The following is a 21,895-nucleotide window of genomic DNA, read 5'->3' as shown; positions in this document are numbered from 1 at the left end:
AGATGAGGTTCGCAGCCTTTCAATGCCAGAAGTGGTGAGGAGCAGTGCTGTAGAGTGCAGTGGAGTAGAGATCAGTGGAGTAGAGCAGTGGAGTAGAGATCAGTGCTGTAGAGATCAGTGCTGTAGAGTGCAGTGGAGTAGAGATCAGTGCTGTAGAGAGCAGTGGAGTAGAGATCAGTGCTGTAGAGAGCAGTGGAGTAGAGATCAGTGCTGTAGAGTGCAGTGGAGTAGATCAGTGGAGTAGAACAGTGGTGTAGAGATCAGTGTTCTTCTCCGTTCCTTCTCTCTCAGACCAAATGACATGCTAAAGGGGGCATTATACCGCAACAAAATCAAGGTAAGACTAGTTAGAAAAGATATAATGTATCTAGTTAAAAAGGCAATTGTATAGTTATGAAGGAAAATGTGATTTTTACTCGAAGAAAAACTGAACAAAAATAGAGGAAGGTGAAAGACAGGCTCCGTGTGTAGGTGTGTGTGTGTGTGCGTGCGTCTATGCGCGCTTATCCGTGTGTGTGTGTGTGTGTGTCTGCATGTCTGTGCATGCACGTGTGTGTGTGTGTACGCGTCTATGTGCGCTTCTCAGTGTGTGTGTGTCTGCATGTCTGTGCATGTACGTGTGTGTGCGTGTGTGCGACAGAGAGACAGAGAGAAATAGAGTGTGAAGGGAAGGGGGTGAGGAGAGAGAGGGGGGATAAGGGAAGGGGGGTGAGGAGAGAGAGGGGGGATAAGGGAAGGGGGGTGAGGAGAGAGAGGGGGGATAAGGGAAGGGGGGTGAGGAGAGAGACAGAGACGGAGAGAGAGAATTTTTCCCCATGGTGACGGTGTTGACATTAGTCCCCCATTAAGGGCTGTACACAGGGCTGTCAGTACACAGCATTCCCCCTCATTAATCAGAAAGTGCTGCCCCCCCCTCCCCCGACATCACCACCCAGACCAGGCTCCCTTTCAGCGCAATGAAGTCATCACGTCGTCTCCGGAGCTAAAACTGCACCAGGCAGAACACCTTCATCTGGGCAAGTGTGTTATGACATCACCAGCGATAACTACATCTCCCAAGGTCTGGTGAAACCCCCGCCCTTCACCCCACAAGGGTCTGGTGAAGACAGGCAGAGCCATTAGGGGAAAATCGCAGTTTCATCCAGAGCAATCCCGTCTGCAAATGAACGTCACCCCCAAAACCGCAACTCCAACCCCGGAGCTAACTCGATTTGGACAGCGGCTCCCAAAGAACGCTCGCACGTGCCGCAGAGCTCCCACTTCCTGCGCGAGAGCAGTCGAAGAGCCGAGAGCCGGGTTGGCATTAGCCGCTCCTTTTCAGGCAGGAGATCGACGCTCTTTCTAGATTCCTTTCCTGACTACGGTCTCGTTTTCATTTCAGTGTGGTCTTGGTCTTTAAAGCGGATCGTCAGCATAGCGGGCCAAGGGCGGAGGAGATAAGCCTCTGAAGCTTGATTTGAGCTTGACGCATCCGCGTGGGCGGCCAGGGTTCGCGCGGCCAAAATGACATCACATCAGCAGACGCCCCTGCGTCTCTGGCCGCTCCGCGCACGCCCAAAGTTTTCTGACTACGCGGACGAGCCCGCCCGGAAATAACGGCAGCCCAGCGAGAGTTCGGAGTGATACCGGTTCGCCGTGGAGACACAACTGCAGCAGATAGTATAAATGCTCCGAACGCATGCCCATTACGATTTGACATCATTTAAAATAACGTGCGTCCATCTGAAAAACGTAACCCAGGCTTGACTGTGACACAGGCTGCGAGAGGCACTAATGAGCACAGACCTCGGTGCTGTAATCTCACCCACTGACAGCCAGAGCGCAGTCAGAGCAGTCAGCGCGGTCAGTGCGGTCAGCGCAGTCAGAGCAGTCAGAGCAGTCAGAGCAGTCAGCGCGGTCAGGCCGCCGCACGTCAGTCGCCCGGATCACGCCGTCCTCGCACAGCGACGCTAGCCCGCGAAAAACCGCGCTACGGTACGCCAATCCGTGAGATCCTCAAAAAAACGGCTGCGGTGAGCCTTTTCGCAGACTTTAACATACGCTGCTTTTTTTTCCTCTTCTCCTTCTGTGGTGTTGCGATTATTGCCGGGCTTTGATGACTGGAGGTGGGAAGAGACCAGGGCCCCGTTTGATAGTGGTATCCTTCCACTCCCCCCCTCTGCCTCCAGCTGCGGTTGGATCTCTGAGTCACAGGGCTCGTCCTTAGCAGGCTGGGTGTGTGTGTGTGTGTGTGTGTGTGCGAGCGGGCACAGGACGCACGGGCGCATAGGAAGCACCAGACCGTGCCAAATGTGTGCAAGAGGGCACGACGTACGCGTGAGGGGAAGAGACAGGGAGAACGGGTGAGCGGAACCAGACATGGGAGAGTCTGAGACGGAGAGAACAGAAACAGACAGGAGGAAGAGAGTGAGAATCTTGGGGTAAAGAGGGATGCTGAGAGAGAGAGACAGAGAGAGAGGAAGGCAAACAGACAGAAGGAAAAAAAGGAGAGTAAAGAGCAATGCATACAGCATAGGACATGACAAAGGGAGCAGCAACATACCATAGAACACCTGCACTACCAGAGAGAAATGCAAGGAAAACATACAAACGGAATCAAAACGCTTGGGAGAAAGAGAGGGAGAAAGAGAGAGAGAGGAGAGGGAGAGAGAGAGGAGAGGGAGAGAGAGAGAGAGAGGAGAGAGGGAGAGAGAGAGAGAAGAGGGAGAGAGTGAGTGAGTGTGACTGACAGGCAGAGAGAGACAGAGCGTGCGTGCGTGTGTGTGTGTGTGTGTGTGTGTGTGTGTGTGGGAGAGAGTAAGGGAAAGGGAGAGAGAGAGAGAGAGTGTGTGTGTGTCAGAGAGAGAGTGAGGGGAGGGAGGGAGGGGGAGAGAGAGAGAGAGAGAGAGGATTTGTTTTAATCAACGATAGACACAAAAAAATAAGAAGAACAAATTCAGCCGAGTGAAATTCAGACACGCGCGAGAGCAACAAGTCCCTGTGGAGCCGAGACCCAGGCGGCGGTTTCCCAGAGTCCCTGGGGACTGATTACCGTCAAATCCCCGACGCAGAGTCTTCTTTTGGTCCTAAAAGGGCTGAGCCACGCTTAAAGAAGCACTCTGCGTGTGCGCCGTCTCTAACCGCCATCCCCGCACACGCTTATTGGGGAGTAACATGACGCTTTTACTGACAGTCACTGAATCCTGCCAATTATTTGCATTTTACAGCGTTTGTGCAAGTTAACAGCCTGCTGCTCTGAAATATCATACGTTTTTATGTAGAGTGCGTCAGCCCTAATTCTGCAAGGAAGGCCAAGACAACCCAGGAATTGGAACACAACTCTCTGTGACTCTAAAAATTAGGGGGGGGGGGGGGGTGAAAATCTATTAAAAGGGGGAACTGATAAGGGCAGCCTGTAGCCTAGTGGGTAAGGTCCATGACTGGGACCTTGAAGGTCGGTGGTTCAAGCCCCAGTGTAGCCACGATAAGATCCGCACAGCTGTCACCGTGCCCTCGTGCCATTGCACCGGGGTGACGCTTAGTCTTATCAACTGTAAGTCGCTTCGGATAAAAGCGTCAGCTAAATAACAAATTATTACGATCAAGACCGAAAATAATGAGTTAAAAGCACATCTCTTGCACCCAAAGTAAAGGAGCGTTCTAGAAAGGAATAACCCTCCGGAGTGAGCCTGTTATTCCTCTCGCGTCTGCGAATACGTATGATTATAGAGAAGAGAGGTAGAAGAGAGGAAAAAGTAATACGAGAGGAGAGCGGGAGAGATGGGAAAAGAGGAGAGAGCAGAGGAAGGCAGTAAAGTGTAAGGACAGAAGAGAAGGAGAAGGTAGGCAGACCAATGCCTTGAATGGCTTCCAGAAGTAAAACCGTGACAACAGTGACAGTGACAAACTCTCAGTGACAGCTGTATAACTGCAGAGACAGAGGCCTGTGACGGAGGAACACGCCAGCATAAACAGCACACCACCGACTATAGACAGAACTACATCAGGATTTCTGACTACCTGAGGACATCAGAGAGTGGCTCCCTTGACAGTAAGCAGGAATAACAACATTTTTCCACTAGGGGGCAAACAGGCCAGTAGTGGATTCCGAGCTGTCAAACGACACCTTGTTCGCCTTTTTTTTAAACTGACAACAAGATGATACAACCTCTGCTGAAATCACCGAGCAATACATCGTAACTAAGTCCGTGAGAATTTTGTCAATTTTAAGCATCACTTCTGTAAAGAAAAAGTACTGGGGTTTAAACATGGGTTTATTATTCCAGAGAATCTGAAGACTGCCCCTTTCCTCCGTCCACACTCTCAAAACTCTGGCTGCAGAAATGTGCGTCCAGGCAATTTAGTGAAATTGGGTTGATGTGAAAACGTCTCAGAGCAGTGAAAGCCTTCAGTAATTCAGTGCAGATGAGGCCCGGCTACTGAATAAGAGTACGAGACACACACAGCTACACATCCAGTTTTCCGCCATAGAAATATGATTCGCACCAAACAAGTGCAAGGGTGTGAGTGTGGGAGTGTGTGTGTGCGTGCGTGCCTGTCTGTGTGTCTCAGTGGGTTAGTGTGTCTCTGGGTGTGCCCGTGTGTGTGAGTGTGTGTGCGCATCAGTCTCATTCTCTGTCCCAGTGAAATGCAGAGACTCATGCAAACCCAGCACACATTTACATGGTTCCCTAAGCTTACCCACACTCCACCTCTGCCTCCAGCATGCTGTACGTTTTCGCACACTTACCGCCAGATGAACACACATGCACAGACAGCACCTGCAACCTCCTCCACTCCGTCTTCTGCCACTGCCCCCAGCCAACCCCACCCCCACCCCCCCCGAAAAACAGCATAACCTGCAACCCCAACTCACCCCACCCCTTGCAACAAGAAGCCGGTCGAACGTTTAGTTTTGCGGGCTGCTTAAAATGTCATTTTTCTCTCCTTTCCAGACTTCAAAGCCAGTTCGCAAAGCTTTTATTTTCTCAGCCAAATCCTAAAATTGTTTGTGATTTAGGGAGCTGGCGCAGGGCCGAGGCGGACCGGCACGCGGTGTTTAATAACAACACCGGCGAGCCCGGCGGAGCACAGGCTCAGGCTGGAGACCCAGGAGCCCAGCCGGCCCCCGGGGGGCCCCGGAACAGCACCGAGGGCCTCCTTAGAGCCTCCTCAGAGCCTCCTTAGAACCATCGCTCTGGCACTTATGGAGGCAGGCCAACCGAAGGTGGAGAGCGTTTACCTTTTACCTCTCTCTCTCTCTCTTTTCTCTCTGCTTTTCTCCCCCTTGTTTCTGTCTTTTCTCTCTTTCTCTCTCTACTGTCCCAACACAACCCTCCCGTTTAAATAAAACAATAAAACACCTCCGTGACCATTCCGATAGCCGCACAAAAAAAAAAACACACACAAAGCAACAGCCAGCACACGCCCCCACTGCTGTAGCCTTGAGCCAGCGGCTGAATGAAAAGGCTGGTGTTTTCTTTCTCCTCCCCTTTGAAGAAGACGGAAGATAAGAGCGACCAGTGGAGGTAACAGAGGAGAAGCAGCCCTCACACAGGATGCAGAAACCGGAGGGAGAGGTGGGGTTGTTCTCCCTCAGAGGGTGCTTTTGTTCTTCTTTAACACAGAGGTGCAAAGAATATCAAAACACAAAGAGCCCCTCAAACAAAGGGCTGGGGGGGGGGGGGGGGTCAGGAAAAGAACTATATCCAGAGTGTATCCCAACCAGAATACCTTCGACGGAAATTCACCGATAATGCCGTTTTCTTTTTTACTTGCTGACGTCGACCAATGATATTTGGAAGATATCCGAAGATTAGATTAGCGGGAAAAGTGAGCGTTAAGCGGAAATGAAACTGCGGTCATTTGCAGCGCGCGATAACGTCCCCGCTTTAATGTATTTCTTGACACGTTCGCAGATGCATGTATTAAATCATTTATTAAACAACAACAAAAGACAAAAGAGTCACCCCCCCAACCCCCCCCCCCCCCCACCCACCCACCACCACCACCACTAACACAGATAGTTTTGTTGGTTGAGCAGATAGATAAACAGATCCAGGATAAGGGAGGGAGGGGGGGAGACCGTGGGGGGTTGGAGAGAGCAGGAGAGTCCAGGGGCAGATAAAGGTTGCGGGAGAGCCGAGTTTGGGGGAGGGGGAGAAGGAGCAGGGGACAGACCAAGAGAGGGGAATGTCTCTACCTCCCCGTGCGCACAATCACACCTGGAAGAATGTGGCCTACAGTAGGTTGCTGAATCATTTAGCTGTGACTCTGTCCAATCAGGATCGACCTGATCGCCTGGTCTATATAGACACTCTGCAGGACAAATTCTTCCTGCCAATTATAGTCGTTTTGACCATTTTGTGACAAGACTACAGGCCCTGAACCTTCTGATTCAACTGAAAACTGCAAAATGTCCATAAAGCGCCTCTCATGGTGTGAATGAATAGACAGACATACAGACAGAAAGACAGGCAGAAAGACAGAGACAAACAGACAGGCCCAGATGCAATACTCGCAGTGCTAGGGTACAAATATGCTGTATAGGCACTGACATATATCAGTTTACCAATGGCCACCTTACTCCCTGTTCAAATTGCAGACTTACTGAAAATGCAATTGTTGTTTCAAAAATGTGCAATTGAGGTGATTCAGCAAAATCTAAAAGACATTATTTCAAAAAAATAACAATAAGGGGGTGGGTTAATGTCCTGAAGGAGCCTGGAAATTGGTCTGTAGTGTTGTAACAGAGAAAGAGGTGCACGCACACACAGCTATAGGTCCGAGGAACAGAATTAGAACAGAAATAGAATTGGAAACGGGAGCAGACACACTATAAGGCCCAGCCAAGCAGGGGAACCCACAGAAACATGCATTTTGGAGAAATAAATAGGGTTTCCACGGTGACAGGGCGGTTCCAGGGCGTAGGAGACAGGGCGTAGCAGCCAGGGCGTAGGAGCCAGGGCGTAGCAGCCAGTTCCGCGATGCGCGACTCACTGGCGGGAGACCGAGAACACCGCCAGGAGCACCACCTGCAGCCGCGTCAGGGTAAACTCTGCGCGGATTCTGAAATATTCATGCTGCTCTTTCTCAGTACTTGTGTAGGGGAGGTATTTGTCTGCTCTCCGGAGAGAAAGGGATCCGCACTGGAGTGTTTTACACAAATAAGCCCATCTTTTACACTGATGCAACACGGATCCACCTCAACTCCTACATGGACAAGCAAACCAGTTCAACTCATATTCAACCTCAGACAGCAGTTTTCCATAATAAATCCCTCCCAATGGAAGGATTTATAGTTCTTTATTTATTTCTTTATTTTAATCCAGGCACTGGCATCATCCAACTTGGGAACAGAGCTGCTTCCTGTCGCCTTACTTAACCAGTACACCACACCGCCACTCTGATAGAATGGAAGTGGACCGCCACACAGTCCATTTATGCTGTGTGTGTGTGTGTGTGTGTGTGCATGATAGAAAGAGACACAGAGAGAGAGAAGGTGGGAAGCAACAGGTAACTGCATTTATTCTATTTGCACTCACATATTTATTCGTCAGCACAACGGTTTGAATTCCACCCCCCCCCCCCCTGCTTTTTTTACAGCTCCCTTGAAGTTAATTGAATTGAGTTATTTGACTCAAACAAATAAGAGATTAGGTGGAGAAGGCAGGGAGGACGGCCCTGAATGCTTAGAATGTGGATTTAGCCAGAGGCGCAGCGAGAGGTTCTGACCCTCCAGCCACTAATAATCCATCACCGCATAATAAATTGCAGGCAAACGGGCTGAACTCGCCTGAATTAAACGTTCTTCAAAGTAAAAAAAGAAGAGGAGAAGAAGAAGAAAAAGAATCTTGGTGAGAAAACACCATTTAGAACATGTAAATAGATCTTTAACGGTAAGATCAGAGCGCCACACGAGATTCCCTGCTGTTTTCTTTCTCTTTTTCTTCCATTCACTCTTCAGTTTTCTTCTCTTTTTTTTGTTTTGTTTTGCACACAGAGGCCAAACCTGTGTAGCACAGATTCTCTTTGGGTTGCCAGTGCCCCTACAGTGCAGAGGTACAGGGGTATAGGGGGATTAGAGGTACATGGGGTTCAGGGGGGTCGGGGAATGGCAGGCCATAGAACATGGATTGGTCATGAGTAGCAATGGTATATCTCCATAATGGGTGCAGCTATGTTGATCTGTCAATCATTGACTTGACTGAACCAATCAAAAAAAGGTCATTTATTTTTTTCACAATGGTGAGTGCTTGATATCTCAGCCCACTTTGGGCATCCCGGAGACTCAATTTTCCCATTGCAGGCTCTCTGCTCGTCCCACAGGAAGATATGGTCCAACCTGTCCTGTGAACCACCCCCTTTCCATACAAGCCCTCCTCATCTCATCTTCTGACAGGAAATGGAACACCAGAAGGGGGAAATGGCAACAGAAAAACCCCACACACATCCTCTGAAAGCATCACCTAAAATATGTGGAGAAACAAAGCCTGATAAGGATCATCCTACGGCCACCTTCTCCGTCCAGCCTGCTGACTGTCCCACCCAGCACTCTCTTCTGCCCTCTGCGTCTCCACAGCAACAGGTGTACCTCAGAGGAAACCAGCACAACGCCTCATGGGCTTCCCAAATGAAACCGTCTTCAAAAAAACGAGTTCAAGACAGAAACATACAGATGTGTGTGTGCATGTGCACGTGTATGTGTATGTGTCTGTGTGCCTTGTCTGTGCGTGTGTGTGTGTGTGGGTGTGTGTGCGTGCATCTGTGCATATGTGTGTGTGTCTGCGAACGAGTGTACATGTGTGTGCGTCTCATTCTCTGTCCCAGTTTGACCAGGACACTGGTCAGTATTTTTTCACATCGTGCTAGGTCTTCGCACACATCAAATCACAATCCCAACACCCTGAACAGGAGCTGCTGCATAATCAATTCTCTGTGCATACTTATCTGAGTCTGTGCAGCTAGTCTTTCACCAAACACCTCATCAGCAAAAAGCTGATAAATATCACATTGCTAGTGAGCGCATGTGTATTCTAAAGACATACGGGGAATAAAAGACATTATCTCACTTGACTGTGCATTGTAATGCTATGATTACACACAGCTCCAAGGTAAACATTCAAAATGTTACTTAACCTGAAAATGTAAAACAGCAAAAGCTGGCAAGCTATTTGTTAAATAAAGCATGCAAATAGTTGATGTCAACGAAATGTAAACAGTGGGTGCCGGGCTGAATTAAAAAAGGTTAACATTAGCTTTACTCCAAAGATAAGATGCCAGTAACAAACAATGAATTAACACAGGAAATCACAAATAGTAGATTCAACTAAGAAGTAGCTAAACAGCTAAAACATTACATCAGTCAAATCCTAATGCATGTTTCCCATGAAAGGGTTCTCTCACTTGAAACACATTGGAATTGAGATAATCGGGAGTGGTATAGAAGTGTCAGATTCTGCAAAAGCAATATATTTAAAAAGTAAATGGAGTCATGTGATTACAAATATGCCTGAACACTCAAAAGGACGTGAAATTAAGCAACAGGAAAGTCCCAAAAATAATAATGAATCATTAAGTGGCTCAGTGGTAAGTCCTGCTAAAAGCACTTGTTTTCAGTAAGGTGAAAATGACCTTTAGTTTACAGGGCACCGCACTGGAGGGACTGAATCGGCAGGGTTGTCCCCCTCTCATCGCACAGCGTTCCTCTGGGCCCAGGGCCGTGTCGCTTGGCTGACGCAACACGCTTCGGAGGAGAGCGATTTCCATTTCGTTACGTTACATTACGCGTTATTTAGCTGACGCTTTTATCCAAAGTGACTTACAGTTGATTGGACTACGCAGGAGACAATCCCCCTCTGGAGCAATGCAGGGCTAAGGGCCTTGCTCAAGGCCCCAACGGCTGGGCGGATCTTACCGTGGCTACACCGGGGATCGAAACACCGACCATGCGGGTCCCAGTCATGCACCTTAACCTTAACCGCAGGCTGTTTCAAGCTCCCGCTTCCTTTAGCTAATTTCTTGGGCGATGCCAAGTGATTCAAGAAAATAATTCCAAACATGCCTCTCCTGTCCTCTCAGTCTCCTACCTAAGAACGAATGAGGGCCATTTCTCCTATCTGGTGTCCTCTGGTGAGCACCCAGGGACACATGATCCTCAGAATATGGACAGTGAATAATTTAAGAGCTTGTTTTCCAGATGCAAAATGGGAAGGAATCTGGAAATTGGCAAAGATCAGTGATGGCAGGGCAAGGCTTCACAAAACCAAAATGGACAAAACTACCATATGCAATCAGTGACTGAGTGATTTAAGCCAAGCTGTTGTGATTTGGCTGTGGCTGAAGGGTGGGGGGGGGGGGGGGGATCTGTTTAAATTGTTTGGATCGGTCAGTCAATGACTGACAGCTCACTGTAGCTCCACCCATTTTGGGATTCGTGAAACCCAATTGACGCGAAACAGGCACAAAGGCGCGTGGGAATAGCCACTTGAGTCGCCCATTTAAACATGGGTTACTTTTTTCTTAATTTACCAGTCAACGCTGCAGGTTCAGCTAATTGCTGAAATTAGCTAAAGAAGCACGTGCAAAGGAAAACAACAGAAACAAAAACACAATCAATTCAACGCTTCATTCGCGCCAGGTTAAAAAAAAACCATACACGCTGTGCTGAGACTGAATCCTGGTCTGTCACTTTAAACCTACTCTGATCCCCTCAAAGCAGCTGCACCACTTTGCATATCAAACCGGACATGTGTGTCGGCTGGTTTTAATTCTAACGGAGAGGTGACCAAGACAGGTTAACCTCTTGTGTGAACAGCACGTGTGTGTGTGTGTGTGTGTGTGTGTGTGTGTGTGTGTGTGAGTGTGTGAGAGAGAGAGAGAGAGAGAGAGAGAGAGAGAGAGAGAGAGAGAGAGAGAGAGAGAGAGAGAGAGAGAGAGAGAGAGAGAGAGAGAGAGAGAGAGAGAGAGAGAGAGAGAGAGAGACGCCGTACAATCAATTAAAAAAGAAGCAGTTACATTTAAAAAAGAAAGTTACATATTCAAATTAAACGTACAGTTTATTTGCACGCATGCAATGTCATCAAGCAAGGAAATGCATGAATGAAACTTTATTTGATTTTTTTAAACGTAAGAAACTTTATTATTCTTTCTTTGCTATAAGTAAATAAGTGTTAAAGCAAAAGCAAAAGCAAAAGCGCATATTCAGCACAACGCCAGCACAAGAACCGACTAGTGCAGCCTGTCGGTTTGTGGCATCGGGCATCACTAACAAGAAACCGTTAAAACACTTCAAACAAACTCAGGAAGTCACAAACTGCCCACTGGTCTCGTATTTCACATAGTAGGCCTAATCCATTACATAAAAGTGGCTTTCTCACTCATATGTATATTTTTCTAATGACTGCTCTAGAACATTCTTAGGAGCGGCAGGAAAGTTTATTTCACAGAGGAAAATGTATTTATTTAAATATTGAAAGCGATCAGCCGCCACGCATTTCTGCATTATAAATGTGGACTACTGCACATTCTGTTTTGACTGTTACCTAAAAGAGGTAAGTTAAGCTAATGATTGCAGGAGTAGTGTTGTGAATGTTTATTTAGTGGCGCTAATTTCTTATTTCCGAGTACATTGTAATAAATGTAATAAAAAGCTCTGAATGTATCATTGTTTATGTTCTGTTGATCGTGCCCGTAAAAGAATATAATACGCAAGGTCTTACACTTTCATATATCCTACTTTTTTACAGGGGAACATCGATGGCTTTAATGAGGCATGCGCATTGATAACCATTCGCCGCTCCAAAATTAGACTGATACGACCTTGCGTCATTGTGTAATTTCACCGTTAAGTTTTGCTAATTCCCTTCAAAGCAAAGCAGTCAAGTTGCAACTGACCAGGTTTAACTTGGATCCTTACACAGCGTGACGTCCAATGCGCGTTAAACGTACCCACGTTAATCAACATGATTAATTGTGCAACTGCACAATTGCATTATGACCTCTGCGTCATCGACGTTCCATGGAATTGTCTCCAGTGCTCGTGATTGGCCTACTTGATTCGGTACATGGTTGCAGTATGCAAGAAATGGAATTATAGCTGTTTTCTATTGCATGGGCCATTGAAAAAATATTGACATAGATATTAATTTCTGTTATTTCTTACAATGCGTGACGGTTGTGTGATATCATAAAATATACGGGCAATAAACAATATTCCAAGACGTTATTTTATCCTAATGTACAACATAATACGAATAATAATACCATGCTGTCAAAATCAATCAAGTCTGAGTATTTACGGTTACAATATAGCGTACAGCCTACCACAAATAATAATACTTAACCTACATGCTGTGTCATACTCCACATACGTCTGCCACGCACCCACACACACACACGTGTGTGTGTGTGTGTGTGTGTGGCTATGTATGTACACGTAGGGTCACATCGGAGTACCATAGATAAACACAAGCATTTGTCCCCTTCATTCTTGCAGTGTACTTAAGCCGGACACCAGACACTTGTTAAACCTAATGCACGCGCTGCCAACCCATTCGCACCCCGACACATCACTACTCGATATAGAAACGGGATTTTCTAGAATTACAGAAGCACAAACGCATCCCAACACACACACACACACACACACACACACACACACACACACACACACACACACAATACTACTAGTATAAGGCCAAATCTCTCCTAACCCTGGACGGCGCGACTGCCTGCATTAACATAGAGTAGTGGACAAAAACATACTAAAATGAAAAATAAAAAATAAAAATATATATTTAAAAAAATATAATAATAATAATTGAGAAACGTAAATATGCCAGCGTGGTAAAAATAATATTATTTATTTTGTATTACTTATTATTATGATTGTGGTTATGATGATTTTTTTTTTTTTTTTAATCATCATCATCAGAAAAAAAATAATAATAGCAAGAATAATACCCGTAATAACAATGATACATTTAATACATTATATTAATTATTTTTATTATTATATTATATTACTAATATTATTATTGCTGTTGTTGTGAACACTGTATTTACATATTTCAAATAGCCATACATAAATATATATAAACACATCACTATACAAACAAACACATCTGCAGAAAAATAACCAGGCATTTCAAGTCGATTACACTGCCAGCCTCGGTCTGCCTCCACAGTTCTTATAGATATGTAAATTAGGGTACTAGCGATCTTATCCATGCGTAAATACTTGTTTGATTTTTTCCCTTCTCGCTCGTTTTACTCACACACGTCGTTTAAAAACCATAGCTGCTTTTATGACAAACCGAAGAGAAAGGGGGTAGTAAATGGCTCAATAAGCGTTAATAATATTCATTAAAATTTGCACATAAAAATGTAAGGAGTCTCTAGCAATAGCTAATTTCCAAAACGGCCATACTGTCTAACTAATTTCCTTTTCCAATAAATTACTGTTTGGCTCCAAAGCCATGTTATTACGCTCGAATGGCACGGAGGGTGAACTATTAACACGGGACACAGTCTCGCTTCAAACCAAAATGTTGCTATTTTAAACCAAGTAGCAAGCTGCAATATGCATTAACATGAAACCTGTATGTTTATTTTTTGAAAAACGTACACTGTTTAAGTTCAACAAACCTGAGTGAGGAGCCATTGGGATGTGCGATGGGTAATATTTTCCAGGCTGGAAGTGACCGGGGTGTTGCACGGAACTGTGGCCGGTAGAAGCAATCCGAGAGGCGGCGCGGTGAACCAACGCGCCCCGTTCAGACAGAAGGTGCGGTGGAGGAGCGAAATCCCGGCCTTCCATTCCGTCGAAAAATGATAATTCCCAAATCCAGCGAGTAGACAGAGTGCGTCAAACGCAACCCAAATATTATAATCCCTTCTGGAGTTTAGGTCTTGCATTCAGTACATCGTTGATTTTTCCAGACTAAATAGTGGCTTCCGATCATTCTTTTCTGCAAGAGAAACAAAAAATGAAGTCTCGGTGAAGAAAACAATGAAACAGACCCCAGAAGAAACTTAGTTTTTGTTACAATAGCAAAGCAATCTGCAACAATTCCACAACAACAATAATAATAATAATAATAATAATAATAATAATAATAATAATAATAATAATAATAAAAATAATGCCAAAGATTACGTTTGAAATTCATTACGATAGGAGATGTCAATTTAATAGGGAATGTTACTGCCTGCATACGAAGACAAAAACGTTCTTCCTCAGTCGTGCTCGAGTGTGCACGGTAGTGGGAGTGTTAACGCAGCAAGAAAACAAGACGGCATCAGCATCTCCTGAGAGAGAAAAAAAACTACCTCCCCGAATCCTTTACTATTCTAAAAAAATATTTCTACATCCCCTACCGGCATTAGCACGGGACTTCCAGGGTGCTAACGTTCTTGTTAAAACTGTTGATCAGAAATAGCTAATGCTGTCTAGTATTTTTGTCCCTTCTCCTCAGTATGTATAGAACAATGTGTTTACACACACGCGTGCGTTTTGAATTTAATTGTGCGTGCTTGTGTGTGCGTGTGTGTGTGTGCGTGTGTGTGTGTGTGTGTGTGTGTGTGTGTGTGTGTGTGTGTGACAGAGAGAGAGGGAGAGAGCGAGGGAGAGATATTAAACGGTTACAATTGATCACACGCTATTCATTATCAATGTTCATTGGTATCTTTTTTGCTGCGAGTGATCAAAATTAAGGTATCAGCCTTTTCAATTTGTTCAGACAGTAGGCCTATTTATTAATAAATGTATCCAATTTTGCACAGTAAGCACAGTGGTTTACATGGTTACAATCAGGAGGGTTCTCTGTTGACAGTGCAGTTTTCCGTCCATAATGATTAGCACCAGGCCTGTACCTTTTTAGGATACCCCCTATCGTTGGACAAAACATCGCTCACTTTTTCTGTAAAAGAAAGTAAAGGTTGGTCTACGTTTATTTATGAGATAGGAATAATTCCTAAACATTATTCGTGAATTGTAGTCCAGCAACATTCGCTGTTGATGCAGATAAACTGTTGGAACGCATGCAGCACTGATGTGCTTGCTTAACATGCTTAATGCTCTCAAAAGGGCCTGTCAGGCCGGAAGTATCTAACGTCAGCTTTAAAGTTCATTCGAAGAGTAAATGCATGTAAACAAAATTTCATTTAAAATGAAAATAGCGACGACCCTCATGACCAACACTAAACCATAGATAAGAAAATAAAACAAAAAAGCAACGGTCACATGTGGTAATTTTTTTATATTTTTGTTTGTTGTCACTTTTATTTTTACACAGGATAAACACCGGACATGTTATGCTTACAATAATTAGATTCGCGAAAGAACTGACAATTAAGCGGTTGTGTGAACGCAGGTTTATAGCTTGTAGTTGCTACGAGACAAAAGCAGTGTGTGTGTGTGTGTGTGTGTGTGTATGCGTGTGAGTGTGCGCGCGAGAGAGAGAGAGTCCACACTTAAGTCAGACTCCTCTTTGTAATGTGCCAGGCCTTTTAATCTCAGCGAACTGTGAATGGGCTAAACATGCATATCCTTCAAGTGCATAGAGGTCGAAGTACACATTATGTAGATATATGCATCTTTTTAAACATGAAAATACGTGGACCATATTAACCTACCAGTAAACGTGTGTCGATGTATATAGGCCTACTCATATTAAGTGTACGCAAGAACCAAGCTGAAGCACTACTAAGAAAATACGTGTTTTTGGCGTGTCATTTATTATTATTATTATGATTATTATTAGTATTATTATTATTATTATTAGTAGTAGTAGTAGTATTAGTATTATTGGTGTTAGCTATTATTATTTTGCAGAGCAAGGAATAATTTGTATTAAACGACAGTAGCCTATATGTTATCGCATTTTAGACATGCGTCACACATTGGCCTCATAAGTTGAATTGCCCAATAAAATCGGAGCATTAATTCAGATTTTATTTTTAAGGCGAGTAGCCATTAAAACATGGGCAGACCGGACACAGTGGCAGTAAGAACGAGTGCCATTGTTTTCCCAATGCAACTCTTCCCTGTCGGCCATTACCGTCCTGAGGGGCGAACACAGGATTTTTTTTTTTACCCAACATTAAACCATTCTTTAACCAAATTAAGCAAACGCATTTGTGAATAAAGGCAATAAGTCTCTATGAAGTATTTCGGGGGAAATAACGCAACCAGAATATCAAATAGGCTATTTTGGTGTTTAAGAAAAACAAGCTTGTGCGTTCTTGTCTAGCTAAACAAAGCGATGGCTAAATTTAGTACTTTCATAAAAAATGCTTTGCTTCTTCGGTATAACCACAACAAGCACAATGCAAACGCTTATTTCGTTTATACATGTGGTCAGCCACAAAAAACAATATAATTAATGGGGTTATTTCGGAGATCGGGTCAGGCTGCGAATACAGTCGTTCATTATAGTATAGTCGTTCTGCAACGGCCGGGTTGGACTGCACTTTGTCTGGCCTAGAACCGTAAACATACCCCCTCATCGCTGTAACACCACTGAAATCATGACCGATACAACGCCTATGATATATAAAATGAAATAAACACTGCTTATGACATGCCTCCTCTTATCTCCAAATTGATTTGATAAATTTATTTGATAACCATGTCAGTAAATTATACATTTGCAGTAAGTCGATGCTAGATAAATATTTTCGTTTATCTGTGATATAACTGTAGCAGTAATCACTAATAATGATAACAGTTGTTACCAATGATTAATTATCATTATTACCATTCTTATTATTATTAGTGATGGTTACAAATACTGTTAATTGTTCTATATAGATTAATGCTACATAATATTTGTAAGGAGAATATCAATGACAATACCAATAAAATATACATTTGCGAAAATTTTGACAGCAAATAAATCTATGCGTAAAACTGTAATATGTACATATGTTCAATAAAAATAAATAAAATGACATGCCTTTTCTGATATTTATTGAGTTTACACCAGCAGGATTTTTATTATTAATTTTATTCCATTCTTCTTGCTACAAGTCAATTTCCAGAATATGGCATTGTAGAATTAACATTGTGAAAACACGTGAAAACAAATGTTTATTATTTAATGTATCAGGAAAATATACAATAAAATAATTACTTACTGGTAAGTTATTCCTTGCATAACAATAAATCATTGAAATTGTAACCCAAAAAAGCAAGAAAATGGAAGCATGAACCTGAATAAAATGTGGAAGCAGTTACATCCTAGTGTGCCGTTTTCAGCGGTAGTTGCTAAATAGATGCGGGCTCGGCCTCCTACTCTCATGACTCGAAGCTATACCCTTCAGACCGCATTTCTCTTTCTATGCGCCCTGACCAGCTCGTGCTTCTTAGCGCATGGAGGGTAAACACGCGCTTCCATTGGCTGAACATCTACATGTTAATAAGCTCGTGTGGTTCGTCCAGGGATACACAGAGACTCCGATTGGTCTAGACGCTTAGCCAATGGTGTAACAGTAGTACTAAACAAAAAGCGGGCGCCTGATTCAAGTACACTACCGATAAAGGAACCCTTTCCATGTCATCAGCATTCATAAACATTTATAAAAGCCTGCAGAAATAATACATTTTAAGGATGATTTTTTTGAACGTTGTGTGTGCGCCTAAATGTGGTGAGCTGATTAAAACCTCATTCACATCTATCAAAGAAGTAATAAAACTGCAGTTGCAGATATTCTCGCAAAATACACGTTTTGCATAAACTGTATTAAAATAATAAAGTCGCAAGAGTGGACTCAAAGGCACACTTAGTCTTGCCTCACTGGTTCCAGATGAAGACGTGGTGTAGGCTATCGTTTATGTTCACAAGGGGAAATAGTAGAACAGAAGCAAAGGTGAAACTCCGGATCTTTTTGGATGGAGTTGTTACTGTTTTTTGTAGATGGACAAAAGACCAAACTAGAGCCCTGCACTATGAAATGTAGGTAATAACTTTTGAGACTTTTTAATATTTTGCATCATTATTAAATCTCTGTCTTTCTCTCCCATACACACGCAAACACACGACACAAACACACATATGTGCATTGTTTATTTCTTTATTTAAATAGGAGGGAGCGAAGAGAGTAAAACACAGGAATTTAACGAGAGAAGGTTTTGATTGGCTGGCACGCTGCCATAACATTGTCAATCTCATAGTGTAAACAAGGCTCTGATTGGCTGCTGGCCAGTCCGCACTGGGCTGTCTGAAAAACGCAATTACTGGGCCCTGTGGTTTCAAGGCAGCCCGGGGTTGAATGATGAAAAGAGATAGATGGACTGTTTCAAGGTTTCCCCTTCACGGACCTCGTTGGCCTAAGAACCACAGGGATAGTCAGGAGTGAATCGAGGGGAATAGGGGAGGGGGGAGGGGGGTGCACGTTGTCTTATCATATCGAGGCCAGTTTTTGGGGATTAATGCGATGCAATAACAATGTAGCAGTTAGCATTACTGAGGGGGCATGGCATAAACGGCATTAACCAGATGGAAGTGCAACTACGAACCGCTGAAGTTAGCGTTGGTGGAAAAATAACAGGAAACGGTAAGTACGGAACTACATCCAAATGGAGACGGAGGTCTTCCAGAGGAGAGCCATTGCTTGGATTTCAACTCCGGATTTCAGCCAGGGTTGCAGTAAAAAAATGTATTTTTGCCTCAGGATGATGGCCCTGTTATTTGTCGATAAGCAATATATACTACATGGGCACAATGTACAGTATGTTTCAGAGTACGAATAATAGGATAACAAGGATGACGAAAACAATAGCATGTTAGTGGACGCATCTAACACATTTGGATACGTTCCGTTTAAATGCCGCCCAAATGTCAAAGGTGCCAGCATGATAAACATTATTATTCAGAGCATAGGTAGTCATTTCAAAGTGCCAGTGTAATTTAAATGCAGTTGTTTAGCTGGGGTGTTTGAATGTGCGTTATAGATTTTTTTTTTCTTCGAGGTTTTACGCAAGAAATTATTACACGTTTAAATAAATCACACAAAACGCACACGCACACGAGAGAGAGATAAAGATTTAAAGTGTAGACAACAGGTATCTTAAATTGCGTTAGCTTTCTAAATGATTATATACTACCACCTTAATGTAGCCTATTTAATTGCATATTATGTTATTATCGTTCTTGTTGTAAATACTTGTTTTGCAAACAATAATATGTTATATATTATTGTGTTTTTTAAGTGTTCTGACACTCTTTCCTATGGAATTTCCTATAGACAAAACAGTGGTGTATGACAGTCGTTATGATTAGGAAAGGGAAATTAAAGTGCAACATTAAGGTTGGTTGCAGGTTTGAGTCCCTGAAGGGGCACTAGTGCTGTGCCTTCAGGCAAGGTGTTTAACTGGAATTGCTTCAGTAAAATTTCCAGCTGTATAAACAGATAATATGTAAACATAAGCTATGTAAATCATCCTAGATAAGAAATGTTTGCTAAGCTAATAAATAATGTGCTATTAACACACTCCCTCAGTCTCGGTCATATTTTCTATTATTTCTTTTTTTTTTTGTTGCATGTGACATTTTTAAAACTGACTTGCTGACTTTCATTGTGTGTTGTACCCTGTGATTTAAATCCGTATTAAACCGTTTTGGTTTAGGCCCTAAATTGCTCACGTCCCACCGGTGAGCAGAGAAGTTGGAACTGGAATTTAGAATTCATCTGGGTCAGATAAAACTAAAGTCTCAAGCCATTCAGACCCAATAATATCAAAATGAACAAAGAGAATTTGATTTAGAAAATTAAACTCAGTTGCACATTACTAATGTAGTAATAGGGTCATTTTAAGTATACTGCAGCAGTGCATTGGGTGTGTATAATGGCAGGGTTGCGACCTCTTGAACCTCAAACCTAGCTTCGTTAGTGTGAGAAACAGGAGCCCACACACATTCTCAATGTAGCCAATGCGTCCATCCATTGAATAACAATAGATTTTGCCCCTTTTACAGTGCCAGATTTCATGGTTACCCATATGGGTATGTTTTAATCAAAATCTTCAACTGAAACTTTTCAACTCTGCTTAGTTATTTATTGTATTTGCAATACAGGACAGTACGGTACAGTTCAGCCTATAGTTTGTGAGAGATATGGACATGTTTCATATACACTGCAACATAAGTTTGGGCAAATGTTTTTTCTCAGATTATTATTTAAAAGATAACAGAGTATATATGTGCATACTTGAGTAGAGATAGCTATATTCAAGTATATCGTATTTATTTAGTAAATCATACTGGAATATAAACCATGCCTGGATGGCAGAATATAGCAGGACATTATAGTGCGTGCGTGTGTCCAGTATTAGCCTACTTATTCTCTCACTTATCGAAAGACAATAACAATGTCTATTTCCAATCAAACAGAATGACAAGTATGCCTATTTGTAGGTAATTTCAAAATAGATATTTAACGCTTCAGAGTAAAACATTGGCTTTTTAAGTTACTCTCTCTCTTTCTCTCTCTCTCACTCTCTCTCTCTCTCTCTCACACACACACACACACACACACACACACACCGTCCCTTTCTAGTAGTCCGTGTGCCAGCTCGATCTTCCCAATGGCGGAACAGAGGGATAATTAATGCGGAGTGACTGATTGCTCTTGAAGGAGACCGGTCCTACGAGAGGGATTGTCCCTGACCAACGAAGCGTTTCTGATTGACACTTTCCTACCATATTCCACCCACATGCAGCAACCGGAAGAGGGCATTTGTCACCGGCGTCGGATGGAGGGCTACAATACCCAATTATTACCGTGGCTTTGCTTCATGCTTTTGTAAGTCATGCGTCGCTTCAAACCTAAACCTGAAGGCCCATACTCTAGCATACTACAATTGAAAATATTTATTGGAAAACCTCCCCAATAATGCGTTGAAAAATTGCATGACAATTAAAGCACATAATTATGCACTCGACTCAACGGCAGTCGTGAACCATAGTGGCTCAACAATGAATCAAGACGACCAAATGCAAGACAAACCTTTTACATAACGTTTGGAGAATAAACGGCATCTTCAGGGGTTCCACTCATTATCAATACGGAATCAATGATAGATTTCAACGGCAATGTAAAAACTCGTGGAATATTGCCGACAACATCAATAAAGTAATTAATTTATATGTCTCTGAATACATTTGATACGACATGTATGGTGTTTTATACAGGCTTAAGATAATTCGTTCTTGTTGAAAATCTACTGAGCCAAAGAGGCCGAGGAACGTTTCGTATCATTCTATCTAATAACACTGGAAGTGTTGTTAAATCCAAACTGCTTAATCCAAAATTGTTTATTTCAAATTTTTACATTTTTTAAGAAAATGAGTTGTTTGCACGATAATACATAATTCCATCTTTTCAACTACTTTGATTATCCAAATGGTGTCAAAACTGTATAAAAAAATAAAATAAAATAAAAATAATAATATGGGCCTCGGTTGGAGAAGTCATGTTGTTTATGGCTTATTTGATGTCATGGCTGTGTTTCGCCATATACACGCCTACAGTTTTTATTAGTTCATGGGGATGCGCATTCAATGAGAAAGCATAAATTCAAGTTAAATGTAAGCGCTGTGCTGCAGGAACCATTTGAGGAATTTTGAAGGCTTCTGTTGACCAACTCATTTCCGCCACTAGTGCTCAGTAGCTAGATATCGTCAGAGGTGGACGCCCAGACGAGACGCACTGTGTCCAGCTTCCTTTAAGAAACACGATTTCTTAAATTTTTTTATGGATGATCGCTCATTTGTACAAACTGACACTGATTTGGATTAGAATTTTGTGTCGGCGAGCACTGGAAAAGTTTTAAGTGAATAATTACGCCGTCTTAATGTAAGCCGACAAAGAGGTGTTGCCGCTTTTAGCATAAAATTACAACACAAAGGGCACA

The 21,895-nt window shown here is 43.2% G+C and overlaps 1 protein-coding gene across 1 annotated transcript in view; it reads right to left on the bottom strand.

The window, feature by feature from the left end:
- The window catches only part of LOC133114079 (BAH and coiled-coil domain-containing protein 1), a 93,195-nt gene extending 75,779 nt beyond the window's left edge, over positions 1 to 17,416 (bottom strand). Inside the window, exons 1-2 of the mRNA XM_061223275.1 lie at positions 17,119 to 17,416; positions 13,627 to 13,949 (exon numbers count right to left, since the gene is read on the bottom strand). Coding sequence (XP_061079259.1) covers positions 13,627 to 13,798 — 172 coding nt within the window. The 5' untranslated portion in view covers positions 13,799 to 13,949; positions 17,119 to 17,416. The remainder of the gene's footprint in view (positions 1 to 13,626; positions 13,950 to 17,118) is intronic.
- Positions 17,417 to 21,895: the final 4,479 nt, after the last annotated feature.

The sequence above is a fragment of the Conger conger genome, chromosome 16, assembly GCF_963514075.1.
Source record: "Conger conger chromosome 16, fConCon1.1, whole genome shotgun sequence".
Taxonomy (NCBI): domain Eukaryota; kingdom Metazoa; phylum Chordata; class Actinopteri; order Anguilliformes; family Congridae; genus Conger; species Conger conger.
The sequence above is the reverse complement of the archived record's forward strand: the minus strand, read 5'-3'. Positions and strand labels throughout refer to the sequence as shown.